The 18,306-nt window shown below is 37.3% G+C and overlaps 1 protein-coding gene across 2 annotated transcripts in view; it reads left to right on the top strand.

Moving 5' to 3' along the window:
* CACNA2D1 (calcium voltage-gated channel auxiliary subunit alpha2delta 1) overlaps nt 1–18,306 on the top strand; it is a 512,722-nt gene that overhangs the window by 382,298 nt on the left and 112,118 nt on the right. For both annotated transcript variants that reach the window (XM_078060091.1, XM_078060090.1), the window contains exons 8-10: nt 7,671–7,740; nt 9,880–9,930; nt 12,577–12,676. In XM_078060091.1, the coding sequence (XP_077916217.1) occupies nt 7,671–7,740; nt 9,880–9,930; nt 12,577–12,676 (221 nt within the window). The remainder of the gene's footprint in view (nt 1–7,670; nt 7,741–9,879; nt 9,931–12,576; nt 12,677–18,306) is intronic.

Raw genomic sequence — 18,306 nt, 5'->3', positions numbered from 1 at the left:
TACTATAAGGTTCAGCCTTGATCACGTACTCATACATTGCCCTTTTCTCTCCTTTTATTTTATTTTCTGCAACCTACCTTTTTTTTTTCATCTCCATGTTTTAATGCGAGAGCTCCATCTCTGGTCATAGGCGTCTTAGCAGTCATTTAAAATAGAATATAAGCACCAACTTTCACGTGAAAGATTTCCCCAAAAGCAATCTTTCTTTACTTTTTCTCAGAGAAATTTTTTGTATTATAATAGCTATAAAATTTTATCTTCCTTCCAAATTTATTTTGTATACGCTCTTTCTAGAAAGCATTGCAGTGTAAGCAACTGCTCGTAGAGATGGCTGTGTGCGTGTGTGTGCGCACCCGCGTATGTGTGTGTGTGTGTGTGTGTGTACTCCTCATATCACCTAACACAGTGCCTTGTGTATAGTGAATAATATTTGTTAAATTAAGCTGGGTAAACAGATTGACATAACAGGTACTAGAATTGAAAACAAGTATCCGAGTAGAACTTAAGAGAATGTTGCTAAATAATGTGAAACAAGGGCAAAACAGATGGAAACTGCCAAGAAACCTAGTGTTCCAATTATCTAGGTCCCTGCCTATACACCTTTCCCATCCTTACCCCCCTTAATCTATGCCAGTGTTCTTCCTGGGGTTTCTGGAGTGACCTCATGGAGTCCTTTAGATTCCCAGGAAATTTTATTGACTCTCTGACAGCATCCTGCATCATTGGCGATGGAGTAGGAATATGCTTGTAGGCAGTTAAAATCTAAGCACATCTTATGATAATCTATTTTAAAAATCTCTCTATAATCAGATCCAGTGACCCAATGATACCGTTTTCTAATATTCACATATGGATTACTTATTATGTGCCAACTTAGTTCTAAGTGTGTGTGTGTAAATCATTGAATCTTTAACCCTTGGAAGTGGGAAATAGGAATCATTACTCTCGTTTTACTGAAAAAGGTTAAGTAATTCATCCAGTGAAAAATCTGAGTGGACTAGCTCCAAACTCCTGTCTGAAGTTCTACACTAGGCTGTTTCCAGTCGGACAAGAACATTTTAAAGAAGAGACAAGAAGACAGACTCTTCCTATGAGCATTGACTCGAGTGGGATGACTGCCTTCTAGTCTCACCTTCCGCCTCTGCAGCTCATTGGTGGCTCTGTGCCAGCAAGCTTCCGTCATTCAGCATTTGAAAACTTGATCTGGGAATGAAAATTGTTTGGGAACCAGTTGCTTTTTAGACACATGTGTACCCCCAAATTCAATATTGAATGAAAGATATATTACTAGATTCTAGTAATATAAATATTATTAGTAATAAGCGGTTTCCTCAGGGCCAAAATAACACTGCCCTAAGAAGATAGAGGAATGTAAGAAATAGTGAAGCAGATTTCAAACACTCTGTGAAGCATTCACTTCCTTTACGTTCAAGTCTATGTAATGGGGTAGAGTTCTGACCTCTAGCAGATTATTGGTTCAGTTACTTAAACAATGGCTAACATGACAGACTGTATATATTTTTCTCAGATAAAACTCTTACCTAATAGGTAGATCAGTTGTAGAGCAAGTGTGGTCCCATCTATCTGCCGTTCCTTCGGTTGTTGTCCTCATCTGAATGACCAAAACTGGATCGACACTACCACATTTATGGTTAGGGTGAAAAAGAAGGGGAAACTTAGTGGAAGGCCAACAGCATGACCAGAAAGTTGTACATATGTTGCTCCTCAAATGCTGTTGACGAGAATTTCATCACATGGCCCTACTGTGGCAAGAGAGACTGAGAAATACAGTTTCTAGTAGGTAATCACCTAAAACTTGGGAGGTACTGTTACTAGGAGGATGGAGAAAGAAGAGTATTTTAAAGCACTGTCACAGACTGTTCCTTTGGTCATCTGAATATCTGTGCATATGTGTTTTTTTTTTTCCTCACACATAGAACACACTATCTTTCCATAGAAGATGATCCAAAATCCCAACAAGTTAGTACATCCAGATAAAAATCCAGGCTTTCCAGGTAACATGCAATTCTCTCCATCATGGCGATACAACTTTTCCTAATTTGACTATTTATAATACAGCGGAATATCAGTTACTTTTTTGTTTTTTTTTTGCCCTGTTGCCATTATTGCCCAGGTATCTTATATGAAATGATACTGTCTTCTGGATGACCACAATAAAAATTCTCATTTGAAAAAAGAGTAGGAAATACAGAGCAGTCACAGGTTTGTGGTACATATTACAATTCGTTGGGTAGGAAACGCAAAGACAACCTGCTCTTGGATAAAGCAGATTTCTTGGTTAGCCCATGTGCTTGCTCTGGGAGTAACCCTTCTGTCTGTAACCCCCTCTGGCACATCCGAAGAGGGATGTGCTTGGGGCCAAACAGCTTTCATGTCTTGCTGTTTCTGCAGCAGGTTTAGAGCCCAGAGATTGCCTTTGGGTTCACAACAGTGACAAAATTTCTGCAGTCTGGCCTCATGGTTGCTTTGGTAGCACAAACAGCATCAGAAACAATACTGAGTTGGCTTCTACTTATGTCCTTCTAGTGAGTTTCTTGTGCTAGCAATCTCAGTTCTAAGATTTAGGCTAGAAGTCATTCTTTTAAAAAAAAAAAAAAATTTTTTTTTTTTTTTTTTAGAGAATGCAGAGGTGGGGACAGAGGGAGAGAGAGAGAGAGAGAGGGAGGGAATCTTCAGCAGACTCCCCACTGAGCACAGAGCATAAGTCAGGGCTCCATCCCATGACCATGAGATCATGACCTGAGCCGAAATGAAGAGTCAGACACCTAACTGAGCCACCTAAGTGCCCGAGCCTAGAAATAATTCTTATCCAATATCTTTTTATATTTACTGGGTTCTGAACTTAGCCCATCTTCATCTCTCTCGTTTTAATGGTGGCTTACTTGCAACATTGCTGAAAACAGACAACGTAATGTTAGAGTAGTGGACATCACTCACGTTTTAGTTGTCCATCTGGACCTGTGGCCGAGGCTGCTAGCTGCCTACCAGAGTTGTGTCTTCTCACTCCATTGTGAAATTCTGCCTTTGGAAATGACACCTTGCAGGGACTATACTTGTCAGACCTCCTTTGTATCTATGCAGCCCCAGTAGTATATGAGTGAAAGTAAGAGGTCTCAGTTCAAGCCTGAGATTGTTAGGACTTGGGCGTGCCTTCTCCACACTTCCTGAGTGACTTTAGAAACCAAGTGCCGAAGAAGGCAAGAGTGCCACCAGGTAGAAGTCATTGGATACCATCTTGAAGCAGAATCTATGCCTCTGTCGGTAGTGATTTTTAACTTAAACTGTCATATGAGTGAGGAATAAACTTTGTGCTAATAAACAAAAGATTTGAGATTGTTCATTAAGTTATTTTTGTTACCATAATGGATAGAGAATCCTTTCCATGTCTTGGGTATTTCCCAGATTAAAGGTTTTACTGGAAAACAGAGCCCACCTTGTAACACAGAATCTGAAAAGGCCAGCTATTTGCCTTTCTAGAATCTCTGGCACTTTTGTGTGGGTACATAACCCTCAGTCTGTTACTGAGACTCATCCTGGACCTTGATACAGAAGCCATGATTTGAGTTAGGGGGTGTGGAGAATTCATTCTGGGACAGTAGTGTTTGGGCAGCAACATTCAGATTCCTGGAAATTTTGTGAGCTATACAGTACACATTTATTGAATTAATTCTGGCTTAAAAATAGTCCAAATTCATTATCATGGCTTAGAATTCAGAACGATCACTAATAATCCATAAGAGATGACTGAGGCGAGCTTAAAGTAATGATCCACATAATACCAATTAGATCCAGCCAGTAGGACCAGGGTTGGGTTTTTAAAGGCATTTTTGAGTATGTGAAGTTTCCTTTTTTCTATGTGACCAAAAATGCAAAATCTATTAGAATTAGAAAAATGCTGTTGAGCTCATTAATGGGAAATGCAATTAGCTGTCATTTGAAGTGGTGTTTCTACCAAGAGAATCAGGCCTCACTTCATCCTTCTGTGCTTTATTATTTCCTAGCAGCTGAAATGAAAAACTGTATGCTCATATTAGAGCATTTTAACCAGAAAATGGCTCTACAATCTGCATACTTTCTCAAGAATATTTCTCTAACCCATATTTCAGTATTCTGGGTAATTGTACACTTAAGTACCTTTTGAGGTCACTGATTGAGTAACTAGCATAGCACACCCTAAATATCATGTGAAGTAGAATTGTAGTCCAGTAGGTTTAGCCGAAGACATGCCCACAGTTCATTTTTGATTGGAGAAAAAATTCTCCTAAATGGTCATTGTCACCGTTAAAGATGGCATTCAGAAATACAATGCCCACTTTATGGACACCACTCCTCCTGTCATCCCAAAATCTTAGTGGAAAGCAAAAGGGACGTCTAAAATGAACACCATTATGCCTTTTTACAGGAGTTTTAGAAGCTCCAATTTCCTCTCAAAACACATAGCTTTCATTATGCATCATTAAGAAAGTGATTATTTCAGGGAATTTCAGTGAATGGTTATTATCCTTTTTACTATTTGACCTTCTTTAATTCTGAGCCTCTATAAATAATGTACCACCTAAGTGCCACAATGGGATTTTGCAACAAATTAATTAGTGATACCACAGAAGAAAATACATTGTTTAATTTTACCATAATATAACTATCTTAATTTCATATAATCAAGGGGTATTTCCTAATAGTAAATATCTCAGAAGACTTCTAAGAGAATATTATTAATATTTTTAAATATAAACCATCTAATTTTATAAACCATGTTAAAATTAAATGGTCTGGCTCATACTGTAAATTGCAAACCTTTTTCTGTCTTTAAAGAAAGATACCAATTTTACAGAGCATAATACTGCATATCACGGTTAATTTCAACTAACAATTATAGTGAAAACAAATTCTAGATGAATGTCGTCTGCAAAGAATTCAGAAATCTAATTTAAACATGACTTTCAAATTTCAGGTTTGTTAAGTCACTTGTCAAAATCACTGCTTAACCACTTCCAACCCATGGTGGTTGTGGGACCTTTGCAGTGTTACCTAGTGTCACTTCTGTCATCTCTCCCGGTCATTTGTAACAGTCTGAATCCAATCAGGAGAGAGAAAACAGTATTTTGAATAGGAAAAGTTATTTTTTTGCAAGTTAATTTTTTTTAAATAAAGAATTATTGTAACAGGGATTGGAATACTGAGGGATTAGCTAGAAGGACAGATCACTCTGAAGACTGTAGGCATACCAGAGATAGTATTACATAATGTAATCTGTAACAACAACTCCCCCTGGAATGGAGCTAGCCTGAGGAAGCAACCTCAATCCCCTGTGCCTCTGGGCTGAGATCCAGATCTTGCTTTTTTTTTTTTTCTTAAGATTTTATTTATTTGAGAGACAGACCATGTGCACCCTGCATGAGCTGGCGGAGGGGCAAAGAGAGAGGGAGAAGCAGACTCCCTGCTGAGCAGGGAGCCAGACACGGGGCTTGATCCCACGACCCTGAGACCATGAACTGAGCCAAAGGCAGATGCTTAACCGACTGAGCCACCCAGACGCCACGACCCCCCTGCCCCGAGATCCAGATCTTCTTATGGAAGATGGAGTCATGGGCCACCAAATGACCAAAAAGTTGCTATGATGTCATGCTAGAATGGTTTGCTGGTAATTCATCCTCTAGGTCCAAAATGTCTCCTTGGAGGCACTCCTACAAAAGTAGTCAGGGAGTACTGCTGGCCATTTTTTTTTTTTTGGAGAGTCTGAGAGCCCTCCAAAAGTTACCCAAGCTATAGGAGTTGAGCTCTGGAAAATACAGTGCCCTGCAGGATCCAGACACCAGGAAGGCCTCACATGCCCCAAGAGCCTTTGAGCAAACAAATCAGAAGCAGGAAGCAAAAACCCTTTCTTCATTGAGTGTCTCTCTTTCATCATCTGCTGACAAAGCTTAAGATTGTGCTCCTTGGTAAGAGAAAAATATTTTAAGAGCCCAGATCCTTTTTTATAGAGCAAGATAAATGGGTGATTTTGGAGATGAGAGGCAATAAATGTATAACCAGTAAAACATTGTACTGAAAGGATATCATTCATTTAAATTTGTAGTTATCACCTAGACCCCAGCTTGGGGAGTCAGATATTATAGAGGTCTAGTTGAACGTGAACTGGCATGTCTCCTGGCATGCTTGTTGCTTTGTTCCAGGGCTCCCACAAAAAGAAAAACAAAGTGAAATGTTATCTGACTGGCTTTACGTTTTTGCAAGTGAAGATTGTAGGAATAAAAGTAAATTTATCATTTCATTTGCATTGACTATATTGTAAGTGGTTGTTGGGAGATGGCTATATTTAAACTGTTTTATATAAATGTGATTAGTCCTTTAAAATGAATGTTATTTTATAATATAGTCACTAATGAGAAAAAAATTTCATAGGCAAGGAGAGATTCGGAAGTTACCTATTTTTTGACATATCCTAATTGGCCAAATTATTATAGTTGACTGATAAACCTGATTCAAAGTAAAGTTTTCCATAATTTCCATAGTTTTCAGTAAAGAAAAGGTCAAAATAGATTGGGGGGCATAAGTCATGTGAATTATTAGAGGAATTTTCCTAAGAGTCATATGTTCAAGGAGAGGACTTGTTCAGCATAAAATTATCATCTAATTCTGCAGCATTTATTATTCTCCATTAGGTCTAAGGTATGTGTGTGTGTAAAGCATTTAATTTTAATTAAAGGGTAGATTTGGTTAGAAAAATGCAAATTAATTGCATTCAAAAATCAATGCAGTTAAACAATTTTTTTTTTCCTGATTGCAAAATGATAAAGGCTCTGAAACTAATACAAGATTCTTGAATTTGTGCTTGAATTACTTCAAATCAGTCAAATAAATTTAAGGAAAATAGTTTTCTGTGGATTTATTTTAATTCTACTTTAACTTTTTTAATCGCAAATGTTCTGGCCATTATCAAATATGTGAAGAAAAAGATTAAAAAAATCTTACCACTATATCAATAACAATTCAAGAGAAACAGGTGTCTTTTTATAGATCAAGATAGTATGACATTGAATGAAAATATAAAGATCAAATAATTGAAAGTATAATTTCCATTAGTGGCAAGTAATTTTCCTTTTAAGGTGAATTTTTATGTTAGAGGGGAAGTAAAATGTATAACCGCTGGACACCTGATAAAACATGTTAAGATAGCATCTAGAAAATCCCTATGTCTACAAGATAGTTATGAAATAATGTGAAAAAAGAAAATTAACTTCTGTTAACTTTCTTTTACACTGCTGTGTTTGCCATTTTAAAAAAGACTAAGGTATAAAAATTATAATCCCAGGGCGCCTGGGTGGCTCAGTCGTTAAGCGTCTGCCTTCGGCTCAGGTCATGATCATAGGGTCCTGGGATCGAGCCCCACATTGGGCTCCCTGCTCCGTGGGAAGCCTGCTTCTCCCTCTCCCACTCCCTCTGCTTGTGTTCCCCTCTCTCGCTATGTCTCTCTCTGTCAAATAAATAAATAAAATCTTTAAAAAAAAATTATAATCCCATTTTAACTATTGCTCTGGTAAGTGGAATGTGTCAGTGGAGTTTTGTGACTTTTGAAAATATCTTTCTAGATCATATGTAATATTTTTATTTAATTTCTCTATTTTTCATTTAATTTCTCTTTCTTTTAGCTTCCCCATGGGTTGATAACAGTAGAACTCCAAACAAGATTGATCTTTATGATGTACGCAGAAGACCATGGTAAGAATTTTTAGGTAGTCATGAAAAAATGAACTAGACAAAAGAAGGTCACATTTTTGGTGAAAAAGTTGAAAGGATTTCCATTTTAGAATGAATATTGTCTATTTTAAAGAGCTCTGGTGTGTTTTGTTTTTTTTTTCCATCTAATAAATAAATGCAGTTAAAACAATGAAGATAGTGAGTTCAAGTGAGCAATAATAATGAAAATTGTTGAAATGATTTGTCACATGGCTTCAAATGGACTTGTTGTAAGTTTTATATTCAATGTCATCTCTAAATCTCTTTTAGCTGGTGGGGGTTTCTATTGAAAAGCTCCCAGTTTGCTTGGAGTAGAGCTCTAATGAAGTGTTTCGATAGAGTAGAAGGCGGTTTGCCTCTGGCAGTGAACTAATGAGAACTGGCCCCAAGGTAAAAGCTGCCCCTAGTTACAGTCACATAGCTTAGGTTTCATTTTCCCAAAAGGGAAGTTTTTTGTTCCTCACTACTAAAGCAACTCATTCTCCTAACATATACCTTGAAAAATAGCAAATAGGTCATGAGTGCATGCACTGGGAAACAATTATTAAGCTTGTGTATTTTATTTCCATTTTTTTAAAAAAATGTATTTAATGTGTAGATTTCTTTTTTTAATGAGTTCACATTTTATACAATATACTGCTTTGTAATCTATTCTTTCATATCAATACCTTTGAGTGCTTATACATAAGAGACATGCTTAACGTCATTTTAGAATGATTATATGGTAACTTATTTTGAAAATCCCCTATTGGACATTTAGGTGATTTCTAACTTTTTGCTAGGGTTTATACAAATTCCAAGATGCATGATGATTGATTCGAAGAAATATATTTAAGACTTTGAAAATGTACTATTAAGCATTCCAGTAGCAATTTAGATGAACACCAGCCACAAATGATAATACCAGATATTATAATCCACATAATATTTTTGTTAATATTTCTCCAGATGTGGTGGCCCTGGAGTTATGGGTTGTTGAATGGAGGCCGAGACTATGATATCATGTAGATTGGGTTCAGGAACTTGTTTTTGAGGGGAACCTTAGAAGCAAGGTGCCAACCTGCTATCCTGTCCTCTCATCTTCCCATAGAGAAGCATGCCAGGACCATTTCACATGCTGGACATGAACTAGATTTGCCTCTCATTGGAATATCCTGGTGAACCTGCCCCATTTACCTCCTTACAGAGAAACAGACTTTGGTGCACGTTTTAAGCTCTGTTTCATGAACACGTAGTCCTGAGTAGATACTCACTGTGTTGGATGTTGTCTGAAAACGAATTGGCAGGTTTTCTGCAGGCTTCTGAGAAGTTAGATTTAGTCATGGGCAAAGAGGCCGGAGTGATAACTAAAAAGTTGAGGTCAGGTTCAGCTCTTCCTGGTGGGTAAGTCAGCCCTCCGACCCCCATCAGGCTGGCCAGGCAGCATAAACTTTGGGGATCATTCACCTGCAATTCAGTTTCTCTCTACAGTCATTGAACTATCTGAATACAACTTTCCTAGATTTGCTTTAATAGGCACAGATTCTGAGTCAGTAGGGCTGGGGTTCAATGTGAGAATCAGTGTTTTGAAATGGTTCTCCCGGTGATTCTACTCTTGGCAATGTTATATATTACTTCGTTTTATATTACTTCCTTATCCCTTTGTATTACCCCTTAGTATTTCTTGTCTGTTGATAGTTGTTTTCTCACATTCCTAGACCACCTAGCTATTTCTGTGTTTATTTTTTTCATTGAAAAATAGGATATAATCTTATAATTCCTTAGAGTGAGTTTTAAACCCCATGGTCAATAAATTGGAGTTTAGGATATATATATATATTTCACATCCAGGAGTTAATTTCTTTTGCTTCTAATACTAGAACACATCTCTTGATCTTTTGTTATAGCTGTGATACATACCTTAAGTATTTTGCCTCTGACATCTCTGTTATGTTAAATATAGCTTTTTAAAAATCAACATTGTAGAATTGTGAATGAAAGCACATTGTCTACTGAGATAGAATGGAAGTAGGGCCATGCTTGGAAAAGACTTGAAGAAATCAGTAAAAACCAATTTTTCAAAACATATCAATGTTTAATATTTTTCAAGATAAAAAAGTATTCATATGGTATTTGTTTCAGGTACATCCAAGGAGCTGCATCGCCTAAAGACATGCTTATCTTGGTTGATGTGTGAGTAGTTAAATATTTTACATTTATATACTAAAAATATAGGGAGGATTTGAAGATAACAGTAGTATGTTGGAAATAGGCTGCGTGGGGAAAAAAAAAAAAGGCGAAGAGCAATCATGATGACTTTTATATCCAGACAAAGAAGCCATGTTAAGACAGTAACAAAACAAACAAAAATTCTCTTACTGAAAATAAGAATCTATATTGGAATTGAAAATTATGGCATCGTTCTAAAGTCTGAACTTTTTGAAAATTATTCTTTTGTTTCAAATTTTTGCTTTATATTTTAAACAGGAGAAAGTATTTGGTTGCTAAAACTTAGCAGTTCCTGCTACCAAACAAAACAAAACAAATTAGTTGGCACTTAGTCATTAATTAGTCAGTTAATTCAAATAACTTGTAAGGATTTAACCACAAAATAGATAAATATCGAATATATTAAAGGCCAATACTGGGACTTTTTCAAGGGAAATGCTGATATGTAGGAAGGAATTCCACAAGTTTTTATATTGGTCGTTTTATTTTTTTACATCGCTTCAAGTTAAGGGGTGTGTGTGTGTAATCTTCTAATAAAATTTAAGATGAAATTGTGGAACATCGAAAATAATTAGTTTTTAAGAGTAATACCAAGGAGTTAAAAATATGAGGTATAAAATGCTTATTTTCCCTGAGAGAAAAAGTTACATCTTCTTATATTCTTTGCCACATTGGAAGAGACAGAATCCAATGTTTTGTAGGCAGATAAATCCGTACTACAAGCTAGTATCAACATTTGAAAACATTTAAAAAGTGATCTGAAGTAAACAAGTTAAAAACCTATCACCTAGCCTGAAGAAGGGAAGATAAATGAATTCAACAACTATAACTTACATGTTAATTCCCTTTCATTTCTTAAGATATATGTAAGTCAGAACATTTTAATTAAATTATTGTGGAGTTTATATCATATGCTAATCCTTGATATTCTTCTTAAGTATAAATCTAAATGGTGATTCAATATGTTATAACCTTATTGGATATATGATAATTCCCAGAAATAATTTTTCATATTAAAATCTTTTTTTTTTTTTAATTTTTTTATTGTTATGTTAATCCCCATACATTACATCATTAGTTTTAGATATAGTGTTCCATGATTCATTGTTTGTGCATAACACCCAGTGCTCCATGCAGAACGTGCCCTCCTCAATACCCATCACCAGGCTAACCCATCCTCCCAACCCCCTCCCCTCTAGAACCCTCAGTTTGTTTTTCAGAGTCCATCGTCTCTCATGGTTCTTCTCCCCCTCCATATTAAAATCTTTAGAACCCACATGCATATCGGAAGACTAAAAATGCATACGAAGTTGAAATATCATTTTTAAAGGATATTTCAACAAACATGTATGGAAGCTGTCCTTTATACAATGTGATAATGTAGAGACAAAGATGATTAAGATGTCTCTCAAAGATAATTCAAGTGTATTAGTGAAACTAAACTCTATTTCCAAGTAACTAAAATAATTGTAGAAGGTGATAGATGTAAAGTCTGACCCAGCACTAAGAGTTGATAGGAAAGAGCATTCTGATTTAAAGTGTCAGAAAAGACTTCATTAAGGAGATAAAAGTAGAATTGATTCCTTAGAGTTAGGATTTCACAAGGTGGGCATGGGAGAGCAGAGGAAAGAGAATGGAATTTCCAGTGGAAGAACTGACAGGAGCGAAATTGCGTAGGTGAGAACATCTGGGGGAACTGTATTGAGCAGAAGGAAGGAAGAAAGAAAGAAAGAGTATGAAAGTTTTGGAAAGCAGGGCTTTTGTGATCACTGTCTAGCTATGAGCTATTAACAGTATTTGATCAAGGTGCGTTTCCAGAATTTTCACCTGTTTGCATGGGGGTGGGGGGGAGTAGAGGCTGAGAGTTGGTTGGAGTGGCTATTACCCAAGCTCAGGGTCTTCAGGTAAGAAGTACCTGACACTGAGTGGAGAGAAGATGGAGAGGAGGCCACCTCTGTGGGAACTGGGAAGTGGAGTGAAAAAGGGAGGTTCTCTGAATGGGTTGGAAAGTTGAGGGAGGAGGAAATTGGATGACTGACATCCAGCCTGGTTGGTACCAAGAACATTAATAGGAAAAAAAATATGTTTGGGAGTAATTTGCCATTTTGTACATGGACCCTGTAGTTGTTTAACAAACAGCCAGAAGTCTAAAAGTAGGGAAAAGCCAAGAGCCCTAGAGATGAAGAAAGGGGAGGTAGTTGCCTAGAGATGAGTCTCACAATGAGATGAGGTTGCCAAGGATCATCGAATATGTAGAGACAAGAGAAATAAAGACTAAAACCCTTCAACTTGGCTAACAGAGCTGGTATTCAGTATCTATTTCCTGAATAAGTAAATAGGCCATGAGTATCCATAATTTCTTAAAATCGTCCCTGGACATCATCATTGTAGTTAGAAACACATACATTCTGATGCTGATAGGAAAGATAAGATTCCTTATAATTTACTTCTACTCTATCAAAAACATGACTTTCTTTACTAATTTTTAAAGACAAAAATATTTAATTACATAAATGACCTAGAGTTAGTGCAAAAGTCTCCTTTCCTTCTGATGTGTGGTGTTGCTTCAGTATGTGGTCATGGACCCATTTTTTTTTTTTTTTTAAATAGGAGTGGAAGTGTTAGCGGATTGACACTTAAACTGATCCGAACCTCTGTCTCCGAAATGTTGGAAACCCTCTCAGATGACGATTTCGTGAATGTGGCTTCAGTAAGTATAAGATGACTGCATTTTTATGGAATTAATTCTGCAATTTCTGTTTCCCCCAATTTTAAATACTTTATCGTGTTTTATCATTGATAGGCTGAGGTAGGTCTGATCTTTGATAAGGCGATCTCACTGAGCAGTCCTATTCTTGTTCCTAATTCTCCTATACTTCCATGCCAAGGTCCTTTTTGAATGTCTGAGGCTTTTCCTATGAGTGAAATAATTGAAGTAATAATGAAGAAGAAAAAGCATGGCAAATATTCTCCTTCACGCCAAGGAGCTTAAACAGGTGACATGAACCCCTATACTCACTGTTATCACTGTAACTCCTAATGTTATGGAACCTGGACTGGATCGCCCAACCGAAGAACCAAGCCGCACTCAGAGATCTTGGAGGATAGGAGGTTTATTTAATGCTGTCAGGCTCAGAGGAGAGTGGTCTCCAAAGCCCTGAGCACAAACAAAGGGGGTAATTTATACACTTCTACTTCCGCATATTTGGTATTTTGGCGCCCGTGGGAAGCCTTTTGGTGCGCGCAGGAAGCAGAGCATAGAGAAGAACCTGGAAGAGCCCCAGGGCAGGGGCTGGGACTCCCTTGCTGGCTCCGTCGGCCATCTTAGGACACAGATTTTTCCTTATCACTAATAAGTAGCAACTATGGCAATTTTCTGTTCATTATAATACTCATTTTTCACATTGGACACATATCCATAACGTATTACGGTTTTTTAAATTATATAATTAAGGTCATATTAGTTGCAGGTATACAACATATTGATTCAACAATTCTATACATTATTCAGTGCTCACGATGATAAGTATAGCTACCATCTGTTACTACAATAGTGTTGACTGTATTCCCTCTTCTGTACTTTTCATCTGTGACCTATTTATTTTATAATTGGAAGTTTGTACCTCTTCATCCCCTTTATCTATTTTACCCATTCCCCCCACCCGCCTACCTTCTGGCAACCACCAGTTTGTTCTTTGTATTTCAGAGTCTCTTGTGTGTTTGTTCATTTGTTTTATTTATTTTTTTATTATTATTATGTTATGTTAATCACCATACATTACACCATTAGTTTTTGATGTAGTGTTCCATGATTCATTGTTTGCGTATAACACCCAGTGCTCTGTTCAATACATGCCCTCTTTAATACCCATCACCAGGCCGACCCATCCTCCCACCCCCTTCCCTCTAGAACCCCCAGTTTGTTTTTCAGAGTCCATCATCTCTCATGGTTTGTCTCTCCCTCCGATTTCCCCCCCTTCATTCTTCCCCTCCTGCTATCTTCCTCTTTTTTTTTTTTTTAACATATAATGTATTATTTGTTTCAGAGGTACAGATCTGTGATTCAACAGCCTTGCACATGTCTATCACCCAGCCACCCCATCCCTCCTACCCCCCACCACTCCAGCAACCCTCAGTTTGCTTCCTGAGATTAAGAATTCCTCATATCAGTGAGGTCATATGATACATGTCTTTCCCTGATTGACTTATTTCGCTCAGCATAACACCCTCCAGTTCCATCCACGTCGTTGCAAATGGCAAGATCTCATTCCTTTTGATGGCTGCATAATATTCCATTGTGTATATATACCACATCTTCTTTATCCATTCATCTGTCGATGGACATCTTGGCTCTTTCCACAGTTTGGCTATTGTGGACATTACTGCTATAAATATCGGGGTGCACGTACCCCTTCAGATCCCTACATTTGTATCTTTGGGGTAAATACCCAGTAGGGCAATTGCTGGATCGTATGGTAGCTCTATTCTCAACTTTATGAGGAACCTCCATACTGTTTTCCAGAGTGGCTGCACCAGCTTGCATTCCCACCAACAGTGTAGGAGGGTTCCCCTTTCTCCGCATCCCCGCCAACATCTGTCCTTTCCTGACTTGTTAATTTTAGCCATTCTGACTGGTGTGAGGTGGTATCTCATTGAGGTTTTGATTTGGATTTCCCTGATGCCGAGTGATGTTGAGCACTTTTTCATGTGTCTGTTGGCCATTTGGGTGTCTTCTTTGGAAAAATGTCTGTTCATGTCTTCTGCCCATTTCTTGATCGGATTATTTGTTCTTTGGGTGTTGAGTTTGATCAATTCTTTATAGATTTTGGATACTAGCCCTTTATCTGATATGTCATTTGCAAATATCTTCTCCCATTCTGTCAGTTGTCTTTTGGTTTTGTGGACTGTTTCCTTTGCTGTGCAAAAGCTTTTTATCTTGATGAAGTCCCAATAGTTCATTTTTGCCCTTGCTTCCCTTGCCTTTGGCGATGTTTCTAGAAAGAAGTTGCTGCGGCTGAGGTCGAAGAGGTTGCTGCCTGTATTCTCCTTTAGGATCTTGATGGACTCCTGTCTCACATTGAGGTCTTTCAACCATTTGGAGTCTATTTTTGTGTGTGGTGTAAGGAAATGGTCCAGTTTCATTCTTCTGCATGTGGCTGTCCAATTTTCCCAACACCATTTGTTGAACAGACTGTCTTTTTTCCATTGGACATTCTTTCCTGCTTTGTCGAAGATTAGTTGACCATAGAGTTGAGGGTCCATTTCTGGGCTGTCTATTCTGTTCCATTGATCTATGTGTCTGTTTTTGTGCCAGTACCATACTGTCTTGATGATGACAGCTTTGTAATAGAGCTGGAAGTCCGGAATTGTGATGCCACCAGCTTTGCTTTTCTTTTTCAACATTCCTCTGGCTATTCGGGGTCTTTTCTGGTTCCATACAAATTTTAGGATTATTTGTTCCATTTCTTTGAAAAAAGTGGATGGTATTTTGATGGGGATTGCTTTGAATGTGTAGATTGCTCTAGGCACCAAAAGAAAGCTGGGGTGGCAATCCTTATATCAGACAAATTAGATTTTAAACCAAAGACTGTAATAAGAGATGAGGAAGGACACTATATCCTACTTAAAGGGTCTATCCAACAAGGAGATCTAACAATTGTAAATATCTATGCCCCTAACATGGGAGCAGCCAATTATATAAGCCAATTAATAACAAAAGCAAAGAAACACATCGACAGCAATACAATAATAGTGGGGGACTTTAACACCCCCCTCACTGAAATGGACAGATCATCTAAGCAGAAGATCAACAAGGAAATAAAGACTTTATTTTTTATTTTTTTTTTAAAGATTTTATTTATTTATTTGACAGAGATAGAGCACAAGTAGGCAGAGAGGCAGGCAGAGGGAGAGGGAGAAGCTGACTCCCTGCTGAGCAGGGAGCCCGATGCGGGACTCGATCCCAGAACCCTAGGATCATGACCTGAGCTGAAGGCAGCTGCTTAGCCAACTGAGCCACCCAGGTGCCCGGAAATAAAGACTTTAAATGACACACTGGACCAAATGGACTTCACAGATATATTCAGAACATTCCATCCCAAAGCAACAGAATACACATTCTTCTCTAGTGCCCATGGAACATTCTCCAGAATAGATCACATCCTAGGTCACAAATTAGGTCTCAACCGGTACCAAAATATTGGGATCATTCCCTGCCTATTTTCAGACCACAATGCTTTGAAACTAGAACTCAGTCACAAGAGGAAAGTCGGAAAGAACTCAAATACATAGAGGCTAAAGAGCATCCTACTAAAGAATGAATGGGTCAACCAGGAAATTAAAGAAGAATTAAAAAAATTCATGGAAACAAATGAAAATGAAAACACAACTGTTCAAAATCTTTGGGATGCAGCAAAGGCAGTCCTAAGAGGAAAGTATATAGCAATAAAGCCTTTCTCAAGAAACAAGAAAGGTCTCAAATACACAACCTAACCCTACACCTAAAGGAGCTGGAGAAAGAACAGCAAATAAAGCCTAAACCCAGCAGGAGAAGAGAAATAATAAAGATCAGAGCAGAAATCAATGAAATAGAAACCAAAAGAACAGTAGAACAGATCAACCCAACTAGGAGCTGGTTCTTTGAAAGAATTAATAAGATTGATAAACCCCTGGCCAGACTTTTCAAAAAGAAAAGAGAAATGACCCAAATAAACAAAATCATGTTCATTTGTTTTAATTTTTAGATTCTACATGTAAGTGAAATTATATGGTATTTGTTTTTCTCCACCTGACATTTTACTTAGCATAATACTTTCTAGGTCTATCCATGGTGTCCCAAATGGCAAGATTTCTTTTTTCTTTTTTTTTTTTGGCTGAGTCATATTCCTCTGTGTGTGTGTGTATCTCACATTGTCTTTATCCATTCATCCTTTGGTTGATAATTGGGTCACTTCCATATCTAGATTATAATAAATAATGCTACAGTAAACATAGGGGTGCATATATCTTTTTGAATTAGTGGGTTTTTTTTTTTTTATATTCTTTGGGTAAATACCTAGTATTGGAATTACTGGATCATATAGTATTTCCATTTTTAATTTTTTGAGGAACCTCCATGTTGTTTTCCACAGTGGCTGCACCAATTTACATTCTCAGCAATAGTGCATGAAGGTTTCTTTTTCTCCACATCCTCACCAACTCTTGATATTTTTTGTCTTTTTCACATTAGCCTCTCTGACTGGTCTAAGGCAGTATCTCATTGTGGTTTTGATATGCATTCCCTGATGATGAGTGATGTTGAGCATCTTTTCATGTGTCTGTTGGCCATCTATATGTCTTCTTTGGAAAAATGTATTCAGGGCCTCTGCCCATTATTTAATTGGGTTGTTTGGTTTTTTTGTGTTTTCTTGGGGGGGGTGGGGAGGGTTTTGAGTTATGGGAGTTACATATTTTGGACATTAACCCCTTATTGGATATGTCATTTGCAAATATCTTTGCCCATTTAGTAGGTTGCTTCTTTTGTTTTGTTGATGGTTTCCTTTTCTGGGCAGAAGCTTTTTATTTTGATATAGTCCCAATAGATTACGCTTGCTTGTGTTTCCTTGTCTTAGGAGACATATCTAGAAAAATGTTGCTATGGCTAATGTCAGAGAAGCTACTGCCTTTGTTCTCTTCTAGGATTTTTATGGTTTCAGATCTCACAGGTCTTTTACCCATTTTGAGTTTATTTGTATATGGTGTGAGAAGATGGTCCAGTTTCATTCTTTTGCATGTGGCTGTCCAGTTTTCCCAACACCATTTGTTGGAGAGACCATCTTTTCTCCATTGTATATTATTCCTTTTTTGTCATTGATCAATTGCCCATATAAGCGTGGGTTTATTTCTGGAGTCTATTCTGTTCCATTGATCTATGTGTTTGTTTTCCATTAATCTATGTGTCTGTACCATACTGTTCTGATTACTTTGTAGTATATCTTGAAATCTAGGATTGTGGTATCCCCAGATTTGTTCTTTCTCAAGATTGCTTTGGCTAACTTTAGGGTTATTTTTTTACAGCTTTGTGGAAAATGCCACTGGTAATATGTATCATAATAATGTATTAAGAATTATAATAATGTATTATGTTTTCAAGGTATTGTTAACACAAGAACTGATATGTCAATGTGCTTTTTAAAAAATATTATTTCCAAAGAACCATAGTAGACCTTCCTACTCATAGCTAAAGAATGTTGAACTCCAGAGCAAATAAAACAGGACAAGATGAATATTACCACATCTCATGAAATTTCATGATCTTTTATTGGTATATAACTTCACATTTGAAGTGGTTATATTCACAGA

Source organism: Halichoerus grypus, chromosome 12 (assembly GCF_964656455.1).
Source record: "Halichoerus grypus chromosome 12, mHalGry1.hap1.1, whole genome shotgun sequence".
Classification (NCBI taxonomy): Eukaryota; Metazoa; Chordata; class Mammalia; order Carnivora; family Phocidae; genus Halichoerus; species Halichoerus grypus.
The sequence above is the reverse complement of the archived record's forward strand: the minus strand, read 5'-3'. Positions and strand labels throughout refer to the sequence as shown.